The sequence below is a fragment of the Pseudoliparis swirei genome, chromosome 24 (genome assembly GCF_029220125.1).
Source record: "Pseudoliparis swirei isolate HS2019 ecotype Mariana Trench chromosome 24, NWPU_hadal_v1, whole genome shotgun sequence".
NCBI lineage: Eukaryota > Metazoa > Chordata > Actinopteri > Perciformes > Liparidae > Pseudoliparis > Pseudoliparis swirei.
In genome coordinates this window covers 325,565-346,478 of record NC_079411.1, presented here as the reverse complement: position 1 = coordinate 346,478, position 20,914 = coordinate 325,565, and the positions used below count along the sequence as shown (strand labels likewise).

General features: G+C 50.5%; 2 protein-coding genes across 2 annotated transcripts in view; one reads left to right on the top strand and one right to left on the bottom strand.

Moving 5' to 3' along the window:
* Positions 1-1,376, bottom strand: part of baiap2l2b (BAR/IMD domain containing adaptor protein 2 like 2b) — a 5,532-nt gene extending 4,156 nt beyond the window's left edge. The window contains exon 1 of the mRNA XM_056408650.1: positions 1,295-1,376. Within this exon, the coding sequence (XP_056264625.1) occupies positions 1,295-1,356 (62 nt within the window). The 5' untranslated portion in view covers positions 1,357-1,376. The remainder of the gene's footprint in view (positions 1-1,294) is intronic.
* On the top strand, positions 1,165-13,202 carry nptxrb (neuronal pentraxin receptor b). The gene is made up of 5 exons (XM_056409468.1): positions 1,165-2,063; positions 10,277-10,647; positions 11,527-11,767; positions 12,015-12,194; positions 12,957-13,202. Exons 1-5 carry the CDS (start codon positions 1,374-1,376, stop codon positions 13,200-13,202), a joined length of 1,728 nt encoding a protein of 575 aa, XP_056265443.1. The 5' UTR covers positions 1,165-1,373.
* Positions 13,203-20,914: the final 7,712 nt, after the last annotated feature.

Genomic DNA, 20,914 nt, shown 5'->3' with positions numbered 1-20,914 from the left:
AGGTACAACAACAGAGGGTACTCACCACTGGGGATTAACGGGACTACTGTGGAGAGGGTGAGCGGTATAAATACCTGGGAGTCCACATCACCGAGGATCTGACATGGTCAAACACAGACACTCTGGTGAGAAAGGCAAGGCAGCGCCTCTACCACCTCAGGCAGCTGAGGAAATTTAAAGTTTCCCAGAGGATCCTTCAGTCCTTCTACTCTGGAGCTGTAGAGAGCGTCCTGACAGGAAGCATCACAGCCTGGTTTGGCAACTGCTCCGCTCAGGACAGGAAGGCTCTGCAGAGAGTAGTGCGTTCGGCTGAGCGCACTATTGGAACTACACTCCTCACCCTGCAGGACTTGTACACCAGGAGGTGCAGAACCAGAGCCGGCAGGATCATGAAGGATCCTCACCACCCCAACAACAGACTGTTTCAGCTGCTGCGGTCAGGCAGGCGCCTCCGTAGTCACGCTGCAAGAACAGAGAGACTGAGACGGAGTTTCTTTCCTCAGGCCATCAGGACTGTGAACTCCGACCTCACCAGGACCCCCATAGACCCACACAACTGCCCCTCTTAGGCACACACACACACACACACACACACACACACACACACACACTTACTGTAAATATTGTGTTGTTTTTTATTTGTAAATAGTGTGTACTTGTTGCCCTTGCACATTCCTGCTGAGCATTGCCACTTTCATTTCACTGCACACCCTGTGTGTATGTGACAAATAAAACATCTTGAATCTTGAATCTTGAATCTTGAACACACACACAGAGAGACACACGCACATGCAAAGAGACACACACAGGCACACACACACACAGACATGCACACAGACACACACAGGCACACACACATACACACACAGGCACACACACACACATACACAGACACACACAGACATGCACACGCACACAGACACACACAGGCACACACACAGACACACACACACACAGAGAGACACACGCACAGGCAAAGAGACACACACACACACACACACACATACACAGACACACACAGACATGCACACGCACACAGACACACACAGGCACACACACACACAGAGAGACACACGCACAGGCAAAGAGACACACACAGGCACACACACACACATACACAGACACATACACAGACACACACACACACAGGCACACACAGACACACACAGACATGCACACACATAGATACACACACACATCACACACACACGCTGTGACGCAGGCCACGTCGTCGCCCCGCCCCTCGGTCTCCATGGTAACGCGCTGAGGAGAGAGCATCTCCTGCATATCAGACCTCAGATCCGCATCCACATCTCCGCTCCACGTCTCCCCGGATCCGGTTCTGATTCGGTCCATCGGTCCTCACGGCCAGGATGAAGTTCGTCATCGTGCTCGTGAGCGCGGGCACGCTGGCCTTCCTCGGCGCGGTCATCTGCATCGTCGCGAGCGTTTATCCCCGGGAGCGGGCCGCGCCTCGCGGGGACAACGGCACGCTGCTGGAGCCCGCGACGGAGTCCGGCTCGGTGGCGCGCGCCGGGCCGCTGGGCGCGCGCCACGGGGCCGAGTCCTACGACGGGGACAACGGACTCGGCGAGGTCCCCCCTCGGAACCAGCTGCACCTCGGGGAGGAGACCGGCTCCGCGAAGACGTTCAGCTTCAGCCGGTTGATCTGCACCCCGGTGCCGGTGGGGGACTGCACCAGCAAAGCCCTGAGGCCGCAGGCCGACGACCCGCTGTACGGACACACCGGGGACGAGGACTGGACCTACCTGCGGACCACCGCGGAGCAGCTCCGGCAGATGGTCCTGCAGCAGAACGACCAGATCCTCATGGACCAGAGGACCATCCGGGAACTCTCCGGGAAGCTCAGCGAGTGCGAGAGCGGCCTGGAGGACGAGCGCAGCGTCCCGGAGCGCAGCGTCGGCGTCTGGAGCGGCGGCCGCCGCGTCATGGCCGGGGATGACGTCAGCGCCTCCGCGGCCGCGCAGCTGCAGACCGCGCGGGCCGTGGAGGAGCTGGCCCGGGCCATCATGGACCTGAAGGACCGCATCGAGAAGCTGGAGGTGGGCTGCTGTTGTCCTGTTGTCTTGTTGTCCTTGTCTTGTTGTCTTGTTGTCTTGTTGTCCTTGTCTTGTTGTCTAGCTCTTTCTCTAGAAACTCGTGACACGAGTGTCCTTCATGTCTCACACGCAGGCACGTGCACAGGTAGAGCCCTAGTGGTGCTCAAGCTCCTCCCCTTTTGCCCTGGATGAGTAAAGTGCCCTTTTTGCTGGAGACACTTTTTTCATTCATCAGTATTTAAGAATAAAAGTTACTCTCTCTGTCATCAAGTCCCCCCAAATGTGTTTTAATATCCGACGGGGCATTTATTTGAGTTCTTGTGAGAATTTCGCCCCAACCTGCTCCGACGACGCTCACGAGCCCCCACCGCCGTGCCCCTCCCCCCTCCTCCTCCACTTCCTCCTCCCCGCAGTGCTCCTCGCGCTACTAAACGGCTGCACCTCCTTCTCCTCTGACGCGCAGCACCAGACCAACAGGTCATGACGTGTTTGTCCCCTGACGTTGTTTGTGATAAATCAACCACAACATTACGCTGCTGAAAACATGACGTCACAACTGGTCCGACGGTTCCTAAACAAATAAACAAACAACAACTTACGAAATCCGTGATTATACGTTAGTTGTGTTTAGAGAATATAGAGAGGGAGAGAGAGGAGAGAGAAAAGAGAGAGAGAGAGGTAGAGAGAGGAGAGAGAGAGAGAAGAGAGAGAGAGGGAGAGAGAGAGAGAGAGAGAGGAGAGAGAGAGAGAGAGAAGAGAGAGGAGAGAGAGAGAGAGAGAGAGGAGAGAGAGAGAGAGAGAGAGAGAAGAGAGAGAGAGAGAGAGGAGAGAGAGAGAGAGAGGAGAGAGAGAGAGAGAGAGGAGAGAGAGGAGAGAGAGAGGTGAGAGAGAGGAGAGAGGAGATTTTTTGATTTTGAAAACACTTTATTTACATTTCTTTAACCATTACGTTTCTTTAAAATGAAGTGTTTTAAAAATCGGGTTTTAAAATAAAACAAACAAACAAAACAAAATATTTAAAAAACAGAAACACATGCTTTACCTAATAAAAAGTGGTGCAAACACCAGCTCCTCCTCCACCACAGAACAAACAATACCTTTAAAACACCAGCGTTGTTTAAAAGCATCCAGGTCTCCAATGTGTTTATAAAATCTGAACTCCAGCCAGAGTCTGGCTCTGATGTTACAGAGCCACACTGCCCCGGCCTCCTGCCCCTCTCTGTTTTCCACCCGGGACTTCCTTGTTAAATAAATGGCCATTTTGGCTTCGCCGGATAAAAAATTAAGGAGCTGCCATTTTCTTTTTCCGTTTTTGTAGGCAGCTCCCATGATAAAACCTTCTCTGTAAAGCCACATTAAAAAGACTAAAAACCTATGTTAAAAGAGTGAAGAAACTCAAAAGTCTCTTACACTCGTTAAAAACATGGTAAATAGTCTCCCGGAGGTCACAGAAGAGGCACTGGCTCAGGACAGCGGGATTGATTACCGAAATAAAAGCGTTGGACGCGACAGCACCGTGTAAAATCCGCCACTGGAGGTCAGCGGTCCTTTTCTTCAGGGGAGGCTTGTATAGGACCCCTCACTGCGGGCCAGGGCCTCCATGCCCAAGTCTCTCTGACCACACAGTGGGCGGTCTGTTGCACAGTCTGGACCTGTTGATGCTCTTCACGAGGTTAAAATACAAAGTCTTCTTGTCTGCTTTGTTCAGTGTGCAGTTTTCTGGGTGGCTCGTTCTAGCAGGGGCGGTGAGTCCCCCTAGCCTCGGGCTGAGGGAGATGTCTGGGAAGGGGTCTGCAGGGTCCGGCTCTGCTCTCTGCTGGCTGTAGTCGTTGAGGAGGCTCCTCTCCACCCCGGTCAGCCTCTGCCTCCACAGCTCCAGGAGCCTCCTCGCCACCCGGTCGGAATGCAGCCCCAGCAGGGAGCCCAGGGCCGGGCGGTCGCTCAGCGTCGGCCCCACTGCATCCACCAACTGCTGCAGAGAAAGGGTCTTTGTTCGCAGCAGCGCCCCCGTTAGTCCAGGGGTGACGCTGCTGCTAATGTCCAGTCGTGCATTATAAATTAATGGTTCTCTCAACAACCAGAACAGAGAGTCAGACTGTGGGCACCTTTCGTGCTTAAAAAGGGCCCACGACTTAAAAACACCCTGATAAAAAGGAGGCAGCCCACTTAGTTTTAAAATGCTGGAGTCTATTAAAAACAGAGCAGTATCCAGCCCCAGGTTGTCAGCACGTCTGAGGATGCAGCTGGCCACGTCTCGCCACACTAAAACCCGGACTCGTTAAAACTTCTGAACAAACTGTAATCTAAAAGTGGCCGTCCGGCTGGCCAGGTGGACAAGGCCCTGTCCCCTCCTCTCTGGTTAAAACAGCACCCCCTGTGGCACCCAGTGTAGACCCTCCCAAAAAAAATCCACCATTTTTTTTGTATGTTGGCTAAGAAGCCCGAGGGAGGGTCTAAAACGGTCAACCTGTGCCACAGTTGGGATGCAATGAGATTGTTTAAAACCAGTACTCAACCTTTAAAAGACATCTGGGGGAGCAGCCACTTCCACTTGGAAAGTTTCCCCTCTATCTTCTCTGTGACGCCCTCCCAGTTCTTCTGGACCATGCTCGGTTTCCCCAGGTATATTCCTAAATGTTTAAAACCGTCCTTTTTCCATATGAGCTTTTGTGGAAGAACCGGGAGGCCGCCACGCCACTCCCCCACAGCGAGGGCTTCGCTTTTCTTCCAGTTCACCCTCGCTGATGATGACGCGCCGGACGGACCCGAGCCGCCCGGACCAGCTGGCGCAGGGTCGCCTCGCTTCGAGCAGACCCTCGCGGTGTGCCCCTCCTCCCCGCAATGAAAACACTTCATCGCCGATGAAGACGCGTAGACGTTATAGTTGAAATCATCTACTCTGACGCTGAAGCGCAGGTTTAACTCCGCGCTCCGGTCGTTGAGTATCATATAAACCGATCTACGGTAACTCAGTATGTGCTTCATCAAGCTCTCCTTGAACCCCGATGAGATCACTCTGATCGGGGAGACCAGTTTCCCGTGCCGGGAGAGCTCTCTGCTGAGGAACTCATCGGAGATGAACGGAGGGACGTTTGAAACGAGGACTCTGGTGGCCGGCTGATCCAGCGGAAACACCTGCACAAACAAATCTCCCACCGAGAGACCCTCCTCCACCACGCGGCTCACCTTCCCCACCTGATCCAGGAAGATCACGACCGAGCCGTTCATCTTGGCGGCGGACTTCACGCTGCCGAACCCGACTTTCTTCCCGACTGCCCGAGCCAATTCCTCCACGCTGCACGAGGAGTCACCGGCAATCTTCATACCGTGTATCCTCGTGAGCAGCGGGGGTGGGACCGGGGCAAACATTCCGCCACGCACCGAGCCCGGTGAGGCACCGGCAGCGGGAAGACACCCAGAGAAAAAACCCAAATAACCACCAAACAAATTAAACTACTGTGAAACCAACCAATAAACCACATAAACTAAATACATACAACTATGAAAGAATAGAGAAGAGAGAAACACACAGACAACGCCCAGCAGCTCTCAATCACACACCCTGTCGCTCTGACGCTCAGCGTGAACTGAGAGAGAGAGAGAGGGAGAGAGAGAGGAGAGAGAAAAGAGAGAGAGAGGGAGAGAGAGAGGAGAGAGAGAGAGAGAGAGAGAGAGAAGAGAGAGAGAGAGAGAGAGAGAGAAAAGAGAGAGAGAGAGAGAGAGAGAGAAGAGAGAGAGGAGAGAGAGAAAGAGAGAGAGGAGAGAGAGAGAGAAGAGAGAGAGGAGAGAGAGAGAAAAGAGAGAGAGGAGAGAGAGAAGAGAGAGAGGAGAGAGAGAGAAAAGAGAGAGGAGAGAGAGAGAGAGAGAGAGAGAGGAGAGAGGAGAGAGAGAAGAGAGAGAGAGAAGAGAGAGAGAGTTCTTATTCCGTTCTATTCAACAGGGGCTTGTCTAGGATTTTCGTGGCCAGACTGAAAACAATCCTAAGGCCTCTCTTGTTCAGAGGGAGGGGCCAAATGTGGAGGCGGCCGTATCCGGCCCGCGGGCCTTAGTTTGGTTGACCACTGCTCTTCGCTGTTGATGTCTATCAATATCGCTCATTTTGAAAATGAGGTCAGAGGGCGATACGGATCCGTATCAGACCAGGAGGAGGGCGATACATGGCTGGCATGACGACCATTAGCCAATCAGAACGCTTGTACTGTTGTTGCTATATAATAATTCATCTTTATTCTAGTGCTGTGAAAAATAACGCGTTAACTCAGTTAATTCAATTACAGGTTTAACTAGGTTTTTTTTTTTACCGCATTTAACGCATGCGCAGAATGAGCTTCCAATCCGTCTGTTGTTGGTCGTCTGGACGAAAAAAAAGTCACTTGCAAAATGAGCTTCCAATCCACCACTTCAATCTGAACTCTGTCCGCTCGAGAGAGGGCGAGTGCAATCACTGGCACCGACAACTCAATGGCAACTCACTGGCAACTCACTGGCAACTCACTGGCAACTCACCGACAACTCACCGGCAACTCACTGGCACCTCACTGGCACCTCAGTGGCACCTCAGTGGCAAGTCTGTGGCAAGTGCCACAGACTTGCATAGATAATGTATTTTTTTAGACTTACTTACAATATGCAATACGATATTGCTGTACAATACTGCTGTACTATATTGAATATTGTTTTGCTACTACTACGTTTCACTTCGTAATATATGACACTTATATACCATGATATGTATAATGTACCCGCCTTTCTTTAATAATAAAAAATATATAATTAATTTTTTTACCATGTCATACTGTTATACCTCCATGAAATTCTCCTTTGAGGAGATGCCACTGTTAGTCTAAAGTGTAAGCACTGGCACTCAGTGACACTTGCCAGCAGTTGCCAGCAGTTGCCATCAGTTGCCAGCAGTTGCCAGCAGTTGCCAGCAGATGCCACTACTAGTCAAAAAGTGCCAGCAGACGGAGGGTCGGCCGCAGTGACGAGTCTGCGACGATTTAGTGACAAGCTTCACTGAAGTGCCCGGACAGCGGAAGAAATCACTTTCATGATCACAGAATGGAGGAGCTGCGGTTTAGCTAGATTGATAGATAGATAGATAGATAGATAGCTAAAATAGCTAGATACACAGATGGATATATATATATATATATATAATTAGTGTCTTTTTGTATACACTTACTTACAATATGCGATAGTGCTGTACATTACTGCTGTACTATATTTAATATTGTTTTGCTTCTACTACGTTTCACTTCGTAATATATTGTAGCGACCCTGTGAAGTGGCTGTCAATCAAAGTGTGGCACCGTGCATGCTGGTCGAGGGGGCGTGCCTGTGATTGGCGGAGTAGAGGGGAGGCGGGGTTAACCTGTCGGAAAACGGAAGTTAAGGGTGGTTGACGGGAACCGTTGTTGTTGACGTTCGACCTGCTGAGCTGAGAGGAGCACGCTGTCTGTGTTGGTGGATGCCCAATAAAGGGAGGATTAATAACGTCGTCCCGTCTCCGTGTCATCAGTGCCATAACGTCCGAGACGTTACAATATCATGGTATATAAGTGTAATAGGTTACGAAGTGAAACGTAGTAGTAGCAAAACAATATTAAATATAGTACAGCAGTAATGTACAGCACTATCTTATTGCATATTGTCAGTAGTGTCTAAAAGACACTAATTAATATATATATATTAATTAGTGTCTTTTTTATATATATACACACACATCCATCTGTGTATCTAGCTATTTTAGCTATCTATCTATCTAGCTAAACCGCAGCTCCTCCATTTTGTGATCATGAAAGTGATTTATTCCGCTGTCCGGGCACTTCAGTGGAGCTTGTCACTGAGTCGTCGCAGACTCGTCACTGCGCAGACATGCCGCAGACGCGCCTGGCCGACCCTCCGTCTGCTGGCACTTTTTGACTAGCTGTGGCACTTTTTGACTAGTAGTGGCACTTTTTGACTAGTAGTGGCATCTGCTGGCAACTGCTGGCAAGTGCCACTGAGTAGCTGTGGCAACTACTGGCAAGTGCCACTGAGTGCCAGCGTCGCTAGGGGGATCTCGCCCCTACTGGTCCGCTCTCATGCAGACGGTCTGTTCATCGGTAACGATCCTTCCGCAGGTTCACCTCCGGAAACCTTGTTACGACTTCTACTTCCTGTAGATCAGGGTCTCAACACGTCGATCGCGACCTGCCAGTCGATCGCGGCGTAGTGTCGGTAGATCGCATGACATTAAAGAGATTGGCCCGCCCCCTGACATGTTCTCTAGAGCACGTCTTTGTTCTTTTATTAAACTAAACGTCTGTTGTTGATCGTATCTCCACAGCAGCATGTCATTTCTGTCTCTTCGCGTTGCGTTAACACTTATCGATCTCCGTCCCGCGCGCCACAGAGCTCCGTGCGCCGCGCAGGGACCGAGCAAAAAAAAAGTCACTTGTCTATCTGTCCACCTTTAGATTGTATCATGGTGGAGTTAATGGTTGACAAACAAGAGAAAAATGTTCTGTTTAACCTCCTATTACCTTTACATTTACTAACATATTTTACCCTCGGGGTCAATTTGACCCCAGCAATTAAAACCTCCAGAAAATTATTAGAATTAATATTGCTTCCCAAGTTTAAGTGTGAGGTACTTTATGTTTGTTTGTTGACTACCTAAATAGCGCTTTAAATAAATAAAAAAGTTGATATTTCTGATATGTTTGACACAGTGAAAAACAGCCTGGGGTCAAATTGACCCCAAAGAACACCGACATTAAACATTGAATGGGATCAAATTGACCCTAAGGTAACAGGAGGGTTAAACATTCTGTTTAGGATGAAGATGTATTAATGTTCCATATGGAAGAAAACTGCTAAATAACTGCTGAGTTGCAGCACCATTGTATAGAAGAATGTATGAATGTATATATCCGTCTTTTGTCATAAATCTCTATGTTCTCACAAAATATACCGAGAATATCGGTAATATGTGATTAATCATGATTAATCCACAAAAACCTGTGATTAACCCGATTAAAAAATTTAATCGTTTCACAGCCCTACTTTATTCATAAAGAACATGTAAGCTAGCGGTCTGATGCTGCCAGAGGAGACCAGGTGGAGGATGTATTGCATCATCATGTCTTGATGCTGACGCTTCAACTCTGGCAGAATTTATTTTTTTGGCATTGGGTGCCCTTTTTTTGGGTTTGAGCACCTGCCCCCCAACATGTCTGTGCACGTGCCTGCTCACACATGCAAATCTTCCACAGTGGACTCCTGGGAAATATACCTTCCTCCTCTTCCTCCTCCTCCTCCTCTTCCTCCTCCCACACACAGACACACACACACACACACAAACATACACACACACAGACAAACACACCTGCATCAGTCTTCAGTCAGTTACTAGTTTGTCCTCCCTCAATAGCTCTCTGAAAATAAATATATTTATATACTGTATATATATAATATATATTATATATATATATATCATATCTATATAGTATATATATGTATTATATATATATATTATATATACTGTATATATATTATAGATATATATTTAGATGATATATATACTGTATAGATATAATATATATAATATATATTTAATATATATATAATATATATATATATATATACAGTATATTGTACATATAATATATAAATATATTATATATATTTATATTATATAAATATATTATATACAGTATATAAATATTATATATATAATAAATCTATATATATTATATATATAGATTTATATTATATATATATTATATATATACAATACTTCAAGGTTAATAAGATGGTGATGATGATGATAAGATAAGATAAGATAAGATAAGATAACCCTTTATTCGTCCCACAGTCGGGAAATTTCAGGATCACAGCAGCAGGTGCATCTTAGAGCATTAATAAAATAAAACACCAAACACAATAACAATACTAAATACTAAAACTAAAATACTAAATATACAGAGGAAACTAAATATACAAGGGGAAAACAAAGTAAAGTGCTGAGTAAAGTGTTTAGTTTGCCAGCATCTACAGCGATCTACTGCAGTTTGTTGTGCAGCCTGACAGCAGCAGGAAGGAAGGTGATGATGATGGTGATGATGATGGTGGTGATGATGGTGATGATGGTGATGATGGTGATGATGATGATGGTGGTGATGATGATGGTGATGATGAAGGTTAATAAGATGGTCTCTCTCCTCCTGCAGAAGGAGATCGGTCCGGCCTCCTTGAACCTCACCGACTCGTCCTCCGGCAGTCTGACCGGTAACATCGGCCGAGTTCCGGCTCCGCCCACAAGCGGTGGCTCCTCCCACCCCCTGGGGGGGCGCCGCCCCGCCGCCCCGGCCCCCCGGCCCCAACCCAAGGGCCCCGGCGGGCGGGGGAAGGGCCCCTGGAGCGTGGAGGACCTGGAGGGGCAGCTGGAGAGGAAGATCAAGCTCCTGAAGGAGGAGCGTCTGACCATGAAGACGGAGACGCAGGACCAGGACCAGGACCAGGACCAGGACCAGGACCAGGACCAGCAGACCAACCAGGGCCTCGGCACCACGAAGCACCGAGTCACGGAGCTGGAGCACAGTGAGGGGGGGTTGGGGGGGCTCCATGTGAGTGGGTCTCATGTGTGTGTGTATTAACATCTAATGTCTCCTGTCTCCTGCCTCCTGTCCCCTGTCTCCTGTCCCCTGTCTCCTGCCTCCTGTCTCCTGCCTCCTGTCCCCTGTCTCCTGTCTCCTGTCTCCTGTCCCCTCCTGCCTCCTGTCCCCTGTCCTGCCTCCTGCCTCCTGTCCCCTGTCTCCTGCCTCCTGTCTCCTGTCCCCTCCTGCCTCCTGTCTCCTGTCCCCTCCTGCCTCCTGTCCCCTGTCTCCTGCCTCCTGTCTCCTGTCTCCTGCCTCCTGTCCCCTGTCTCCTGTCTCCTGCCTCCTGTCTCCTGCCTCCTGCCTCCTGCCTCCTGTCTCCTGTCCCCTCCTGCCTCCTGTCCCCTGTCTCCTGTCCCCTCCTGCCTCCTGTCCCCTGTCTCCTGTCCCCTCCTGCCTCCTGTCCCCTGTCTCCTGTCCCCTCCTGCCTCCTGTCCCCTCCTGTCTCCTGCCCCCTGTCTCCTGTCCCCTGTGTCCTGCCCCCTGTCTCCTGTCCCCTGTCTCCTTCCCCTGTCTCCTGCCCCCTGTCTCCTGTCCCCTGTCTCCTGCCCCCTGTCTCCTGTCCCCTGTCTCCTGTCTCCTGTCCCCTGTCTCCTGTCTCCTGTCTCCTGTCCCCTGTCTCCTTCCCCTGTCCCCTGTCTCCTGTCTCCTGCCCCCTGTCTCCTGTCCCCTGTCTCCTGCCCCCTGTCTCCTGTCTCCTGCCCCCTGTCTCCTGCCTCCTGTCTCCTGTCTCCTGTCTCCTGTCTCCTGCCTCCTGTCTCCTGCCTCCTGCCTCCCCCTGTCTCCTGCCTCCTGTCTCCTGCCTCCTGCCTCCTGCCCTGTCTCCTGCCTCCTGTCTCCTGCCTCCCGCCTGCCGTGCTGTCCTTCCCCGTGAGGACCAACTACATGTACGGGCTGGTGCGGCGCGAGCTGACGGAGATGTACGCCTTCACGGTGTGTGTGTGGCTGAGGGCCCGCGAGGCCGGCATCGGGACCCCCTTCTCCTACTCGGTCCCCGGCCAGCCCAACGAGCTGGTGCTGCTGCAGGGGGTCCACACGCCGGTGGAGCTGCTCATCAACGACAAGGTGGGGGGGGGGGCTCATCAATAGTGATGAGTGTTCATTGATTAGCCCATCATGTGATCAGACTATAACATCACCACCTACCCGATGCCGCCTCATCCCCGCGAGGTGTCATTCTCGATTGTTGTCCGACAGAAGGATCAACAACAACAGATGTTGTCCTGGAGCAACACGTCATGTAAACCCAGACAGGAAGCGGTCACGTTGACCTTTAACAGGCGAGGCCCGCTGTGTGCTCTCTGGCCTGCAGGTGGCGCAGCTGCCTCTGTCCATCCCACAGGACCAGTGGCAGCACATCTGTGTGAGCTGGACCCTGAGGGACGGGGTCTGGAAGGCCTACCAGGGGGGCAAGATGAAGGGCCGGGGGGAGGGGCTAGCCGCCTGGCACCCAATCAAACCCGGAGGAGTCCTCATCCTGGGACAGGAACAGGTGAGACATGAGGGAGGGAGGGAGGGATACATGAATGGACAATTAATGGATGGATGTATAAATGGCTATATATATACACATATATATGTATATATGTATATATATCTATGTATATATATATGAATGTATATATATGTGTATATATGTATATATATATATATATGTATGTATATATATCTATATCTATGTATATATATGTAAATATATATATGTATATATATGTATATATATCTATATATATGTGTATATATGTATATATATATATATATATATATATATATATATATGTATATATATATATATATATATATATATGTATGTATATATACGTATAGCTATATATGCATATATATGTATATATATCTATGTATAGATGTATATATATATGTATATATATATATATGAATATATTTATATATATGTATATATGTATGTATATATATATATATATATATATGTATATATATCTATATATATGTATATATGTATGTATATATATATGTATGTATATATATGTATATATATGTATATATATCTATATCTATATATGTATATATATCTATATCTATATATATGTATATATATGTATATATGTATATATATATATATGTATATAGTTCATCTGAACTAAAACAACTAAACAAAGTATTTCCCCCTCTTCAGTTCCCGGGTTGAAGCCTGTCGTACGTTAGAAACATTCCCATTAAAAGCTTCTCGCGGGTCTTGCCTGTGACCTTTGACCTTTGTGTTCGCCCCCTGTAGGACACCCTGGGGGGGCATTTCGACGCCTCCCAGGCGCTGGTGGGGGAACTCTCCCAGTTCAACCTGTGGGACCGCGTGCTGAAGCCGGCCGAGGTCGCCGCTCTGGCCGACTGCGGCTCCTCGGCGCTGGGCAACATCGCGCCCTGGACCGACCGCGACGTGGACGTGTTTGGAGGCGCCACCAAGGAGTCCCTGGACCCATGCAGCGCCGCGCAGAGAGCCGGGCCCGCCGGCCCCCGACAGTGAAGGGCGCCCGCCGGGCGAGGCCGGCCGGGCCACCCGCGTTGGCTTCGTGGTGCATGGCGTGGTCGAGCTGGGGTTCACGTGTTGTTGGTTCACGTGCTTCTGGTTCACGTGTTTCTGGTTCACGTGTTTCTGGTTCACGTGTTTCTGGTTCACGTGTTTCTGGTTCACATGTTTCTGGTTCACGTGTTGTTGGTTCACGTGTTTTTGAGCCGGTGGATGAGACGGGCGATTAAGAGTGTGTTTTGTTTTCGTGCCACGCTCATGTGTGTAGAGCTTTAGTCCCTGACGGCCTCGTGGAGGCGACAGGACTCTGATGGAGGTGCTCCACCCTCAGTCAGCAGACACCGGACCTGAGGCGCTCTACTCGGCCGCGTCTCGGGCTAAACTGAGAGACACTTTCATTGTTTGTCGTTCTCCGCACCGTGAGCTTATCTTCGTTACAGTAAATGATTCTTCTGAGTAATGTGCTGGTCAACTGGTGGCCAACGTATAATAATGTGTATTCTGTATCTGATGTTGCTCTCTGCCAGTCTGCTCATCCTCTCACACGCCTCACAGAGACAGACGATAGCCTCAGAGAGACAGACGATAGCCTCAGAGACAGACGATAGCCTCAGAGAGACAGACGATAGCCTCAGAGACAGACGATAGCCTCAGAGACAGACGATAGCCTCAGAGAGACAGACGATCGCCTCAGAGAGACAGACGATAGCCTCACAGAGACAGACGATAGCCTCAGAGACAGACGATAGCCTCAGAGACAGACGATCGCCTCAGAGACAGACGATAGCCTCAGAGAGACAGACGATAGCCTCAGAGACAGACGATAGCCTCAGAGAGACAGACGATAGCCTCACAGAGACAGACGATAGCCTCAGAGAGACAGACGATAGCCTCAGAGAGACAGACGATAGCCTCAGAGACAGACGATAGCCTCAGAGACAGACGATAGCCTCAGAGAGACAGACGATAGCCTCAGAGAGACAGACGATAGCCTCAGAGACAGACGATAGCCTCAGAGAGACAGACGATAGCCTCAGAGACAGACGATAGCCTCAGAGACAGACGATAGCCTCAGAGACAGACAATAGCCTCAGAGAGACAGACGATAGCCTCAGAGACAGACGATAGCCTCAGAGAGACAGACGATAGCCTCAGAGAGACAGACGATAGCCTCAGAGACAGACGATAGCCTCAGAGAGACAGACGATAGCCTCAGAGAGACAGACGATAGCCTCAGAGACAGACGATAGCCTCACAGAGACAGACGATAGCCTCAGAGAGACAGAAGATAGCCTCAGAGAGACAGACGATAGCCTCAGAGAGACAGACGATAGCCTCAGAGACAGACGATAGCCTCACAGAGACAGACGATAGCCTCAGAGAGACAGACGATAGCCTCAGAGAGACAGACGATAGCCTCACAGAGACAGACGATAGCCTCAGAGAGACAGACGATAGCCTCAGAGACAGACGATAGCCTCAGAGACAGACGATAGCCTCACAGAGACAGACGATAGCCTCAGAGAGACAGACGATAGCCTCAGAGACAGACGATAGCCTCAGAGAGACAGACGATAGCCTCAGAGAGACAGACGATAGCCTCAGAGAGACAGACGATAGCCTCAGAGACAGACGATAGCCTCAGAGAGACAGACGATAGCCTCAGAGAGACAGACGATAGCCTCAGAGACAGACGATAGCCTCAGAGACAGACGATAGCCTCAGAGAGACAGACGATAGCCTCAGAGACAGACGATAGCCTCAGAGACAGACGATAGCCTCAGAGACAGACGATAGCCTCAGAGAGACAGACGATAGCCTCAGAGACAGACGATAGCCTCAGAGAGACAGACGATAGCCTCAGAGACAGACGATAGCCTCAGAGAGACAGACGATAGCCTCAGAGAGACAGACGATAGCCTCACAGAGACAGACGATAGCCTCAGAGACAGACGATAGCCTCAGAGAGACAGACGATAGCCTCAGAGACAGGCGATAGCCTCAGAGACAGACGATAGCCTCAGAGACAGACGATAGCCTCAGAGACAGACGATAGCCTCAGAGACAGACGATAGCCTCAGAGAGACAGACGATAGCCTCAGAGACAGACGATAGCCTCAGAGAGACAGACGATAGCCTCAGAGACAGACGATAGCCTCAGAGACAGACGATAGCCTCACAGAGACAGACGATAGCCTCAGAGACAGACGATAGCCTCAGAGAGACAGACGATAGCCTCAGAGACAGACGATAGCCTCAGAGACAGACGATAGCCTCAGAGACAGACGATAGCCTCAGAGAGACAGACGATAGCCTCAGAGACAGACGATAGCCTCAGAGAGACAGACGATAGCCTCAGAGACAGACGATAGCCTCAGAGACAGACGATAGCCTCAGAGACAGACGATAGCCTCAGAGAGACAGACGATAGCCTCAGAGACAGACGATAGCCTCAGAGAGACAGACGATAGCCTCAGAGAGACAGACGATAGCCTCAGAGAGACAGACGATAGCCTCAGAGACAGACGATAGCCTCAGAGAGACAGACGATAGCCTCAGAGAGACAGACGATAGCCTCAGAGACAGACGATAGCCTCAGAGAGACAGACGATAGCCTCAGAGACAGACGATAGCCTCAGAGAGACAGACGATAGCCTCAGAGAGACAGACGATAGCCTCACAGAGACAGACGATAGCCTCAGAGACAGACGATAGCCTCAGAGAGACAGACGATAGCCTCAGAGACAGACGATAGCCTCAGAGAGACAGACGATAGCCTCAGAGACAGACGATAGCCTCAGAGACAGACGATAGCCTCAGAGAGACAGACGATAGCCTCAGAGAGACAGACGATAGCCTCAGAGAGACAGACGATAGCCTCAGAGACAGACGATAGCCTCAGAGAGACAGACGATAGCCTCAGAGAGACAGACGATAGCCTCAGAGACAGACGATAGCCTCACAGAGACAGACGATAGCCTCAGAGACAGACGATAGCCTCAGAGAGACAGACGATAGCCTCAGAGACAGACGATAGCCTCAGAGACAGACGATAGCCTCAGAGACAGACGATAGCCTCAGAGAGACAGACGATAGCCTCAGAGAGACAGACGATAGCCTCAGAGACAGACGATAGCCTCAGAGACAGACGATAGCCTCAGAGACAGACGATAGCCTCACAGAGACAGACGATAGCCTCAGAGACAGACGATAGCCTCAGAGAGACAGACGATAGCCTCAGAGAGACAGACGATAGCCTCAGAGACAGACGATAGCCTCAGAGACAGACGATAGCCTCAGAGAGACAGACGATAGCCTCAGAGACAGACGATAGCCTCAGAGACAGACGATAGCCTCAGAGACAGACGATAGCCTCAGAGAGACAGACGATAGCCTCACAGAGACAGACGATAGCCTCAGAGAGACAGACGATAGCCTCAGAGACAGACGATAGCCTCAGAGACAGACGATAGCCTCAGAGACAGACGATAGCCTCAGAGAGACAGACGATAGCCTCAGAGACAGACGATAGCCTCAGAGAGACAGACGATAGCCTCAGAGACAGACGATAGCCTCAGAGACAGACGATAGCCTCAGAGACAGACGATAGCCTCAGAGACAGACGATAGCCTCAGAGAGACAGACGATAGCCTCACAGAGACAGACGATAGCCTCAGAGACAGACGATAGCCTCAGAGACAGACGATAGCCTCAGAGACAGACGATAGCCTCAGAGACAGACGATAGCCTCAGAGAGACAGACGATAGCCTCAGAGACAGACGATAGCCTCAGAGACAGACGATAGCCTCACAGAGACAGACGATAGCCTCAGAGACAGACGATAGCCTCAGAGAGACAGACGATAGCCTCAGAGAGACAGACGATAACCTCACAGAGACAGACGATAGCCTCAGAGAGACAGACGATAGCCTCAGAGAGACAGACGATAGCCTCAGAGACAGACGATAGCCTCAGAGACAGACGATAGCCTCAGAGAGACAGACGATAGCCTCAGAGAGACAGACGATAGCCTCAGAGAGACAGACGATAGCCTCAGAGACAGACGATAGCCTCAGAGAGACAGACGATAGCCTCAGAGAGACAGACGATAGCCTCAGAGACAGACGATAGCCTCAGAGACAGACGATAGCCTCAGAGACAGACGATAGCCTCAGAGAGACAGACGATAGCCTCACAGAGACAGACGATAGCCTCAGAGACAGACGATAGCCTCAGAGAGACAGACGATAGCCTCAGAGACAGACGATAGCCTCAGAGACAGACGATAGCCTCAGAGAGACAGACGATAGCCTCAGAGACAGACGATAGCCTCAGAGAGACAGACGATAGCCTCAGAGAGACAGACGATAGCCTCACAGAGACAGACGATAGCCTCAGAGACAGACGATAGCCTCAGAGACAGACGATAGCCTCAGAGACAGACGATAGCCTCAGAGAGACAGACGATAGCCTCAGAGACAGACGATAGCCTCAGAGACAGACGATAGCCTCAGAGAGACAGACGATAGCCTCACAGAGACAGACGATAGCCTCAGAGAGACAGACGATAGCCTCAGAGACAGACGATAGCCTCAGAGAGACAGACGATAGCCTCAGAGACAGACGATAGCCTCAGAGAGACAGACGATAGCCTCAGAGACAGACGATAGCCTCAGAGAGACAGACGATAGCCTCAGAGAGACAGACGATAGCCTCAGAGAGACAGACGATAGCCTCACAGAGACAGACGATAGCCTCAGAGAGACAGACGATAGCCTCAGAGAGACAGACGATAGCCTCAGAGAGACAGACGATAGCCTCAGAGACAGGCGATAGCCTCAGAGAGACAGACGATAGCCTCAGAGAGACAGACGATAGCCTCAGAGACAGACGATAGCCTCAGAGAGACAGACGATAGCCTCAGAGACAGACGATAGCCTCAGAGAGACAGACGATAGCCTCAGAGAGACAGACGATAGCCTCAGAGACAGACGATAGCCTCAGAGAGACAGACGATAGCCTCAGAGAGACAGACGATAGCCTCAGAGACAGACGATAGCCTCAGAGAGACAGACGATAGCCTCAGAGACAGACGATAGCCTCAGAGACAGACGATAGCCTCAGAGACAGACGATAGCCTCAGAGACAGACGATAGCCTCACAGAGACAGACGATAGCCTCAGAGAGACAGACGATAGCCTTAGAGAGACAGATGATAGCCTCAGAGACAGACGATAGCCTCAGAGAGACAGACGATAGCCTCAGAGAGACAGACGATAGCCTCAGAGACAGACGATAGCCTCAGAGACAGACGATAGCCTCAGAGAGACAGACGATAGCCTCAGAGACAGACGATAGCCTCAGAGACAGACGATAGCCTCAGAGAGACAGACGATAGCCTCAGAGAGACAGACGATAGCCTCACAGAGACAGACGATAGCCTCAGAGAGACAGACGATAGCCTCACAGAGACAGACGATAGCCTCAGAGAGACAGACGATAGCCTCACAGAGACAGACGATAGCCTCAGAGACAGACGATAGCCTCAGAGAGACAGACGATAGCCTCAGAGACAGACGATAGCCTCACAGAGACAGACGATAGCCTCAGAGACAGACGATAGCCTCACAGAGACAGACGATAGCCTCACAGAGACAGACGATAGCCTCAGAGACAGACGATAGCCTCAGAGAGACAGACGATAGCCTCAGAGAGACAGACGATAGCCTCAGAGACAGACGATAGCCTCACAGAGACAGACGATAGCCTCAGAGAGACAGACGATAGCCTCAGAGAGACAGACGATAGCCTCACAGAGACAGACGATAGCCTCAGAGAGACAGACGATAGCCTCACAGAGACAGACGATAGCCTCAGAGACAGACGATAGCCTCAGAGAGACAGACGATAGCCTCAGAGACAGACGATAGCCTCAGAGAGACAGACGATAGCCTCAGAGACAGACGATAGCCTCACAGAGACAGACGATAGCCTCAGAGAGACAGACGATAGCCTCAGAGACAGACGATAGCCTCAGAGAGACAGACGATAGCCTCACAGAGACAGACGATAGCCTCAGAGACAGACGATAGCCTCAGAGAGACAGACGATAGCCTCACAGAGACAGACGATAGCCTCAGAGAGACAGACGATAGCCTCAGAGACAGACGATAGCCTCAGAGACAGACGATAGCCTCACAGAGACAGACGATAGCCTCAGAGAGACAGACGATAGCCTCAGAGACAGACGATAGCCTCAGAGAGACAGACGATAGCCTCAGAGAGACAGACGATAGCCTCAGAGACAGACGATAGCCTCAGAGAGACAGACGATAGCCTCAGAGACAGACGATAGCCTCAGAGACAGACGATAGCCTCAGAGAGACAGACGATAGCCTCAGAGAGACAGACGATAGCCTCAGAGACAGACGATAGCCTCAGAGACAGACGATAGCCTCAGAGACAGACGATAGCCTCACAGAGACAGACGATAGCCTCAGAGAGACAGACGATAGCCTCAGAGACAGACGATAGCCTCAGAGACAGACGATAGCCTCAGAGAGACAGACGATAGCCTCAGAGACAGACGATAGCCTCAGAGACAGACGATAGCCTCAGAGACAGACGATAGCCTCACAGAGACAGACGATAGCCTCAGAGAGACAGACGATCGCCTCAGAGACAGACGATAGCCTCAGAGACAGACGATAGCCTCACAGAGACAGACGATAGCCTCAGAGACAGACGATAGCCTCAGAGACAGACGATAGCCTCAGAGAGACAGACGATAGCCTCAGAGAGACAGACGATAGCCTCACAGAGACAGACGATAGCCTCAGAGAGACAGACGATAGCCTCAGAGACAGACGATAGCCTCAGAGAGACAGACGATCGCCTCAGAGAGACAGACGATAGCCTCAGAGACAGACGATAGCCTCAGAGAGACAGACGATCGCCTCAGAGACAGACAATAGCCTCAGAGACAGACGATAGCCTCAGAGACAGACGATAGCCTCAGAGACAGACGATAGCCTCAGAGACAGACGATAGCCTCAGAGAGACAGACGATAGCCTCAGAGACAGACGATAGCCTCACAGAGACAGACGATAGCCTCACAGAGACAGACGATAGCCTCAGAGAGACAGACGATAGCCTCAGAGAGACAGACGATAGCCTCAGAGACAGACGATAGCCTCAGAGAGACAGACGATAGCCTCAGAGACAGACGATAGCCTCAGAGACAGACGATAGCCTCAGAGACAGACGATAGCCTCAGAGAGACAGACGATAGCCTCAGAGACAGACGATAGCCTCAGAGACAGACGATAGCCTCAGAGAGACAGACGATAGCCTCAGAGACAGACGATCGCCTCAGAGACAGACGATAGCCTCAGAGAGACAGACGATCGCCTCAGAGACAGACGATCGCCTCAGAGACAGACGATAGCCTCAGAGAGACAGACGATAGCCTCAGAGACAGACGATCGCCTCAGAGACAGACGATAGCCTCAGAGACAGACGATAGCCTCAGAGACAGACGATCGCCTCAGAGACAGACGATAGCCTCAGAGACAGACGATAGCCTCAGAGACAGACGATAGCCTCAGAGAGACAGACGATAGCCTCAGAGACAGACGATCGCCTCAGAGACAGACGATAGCCTCAGAGACAGACGATAGCCTCAGAGAGACAGACGATAGCCTCAGA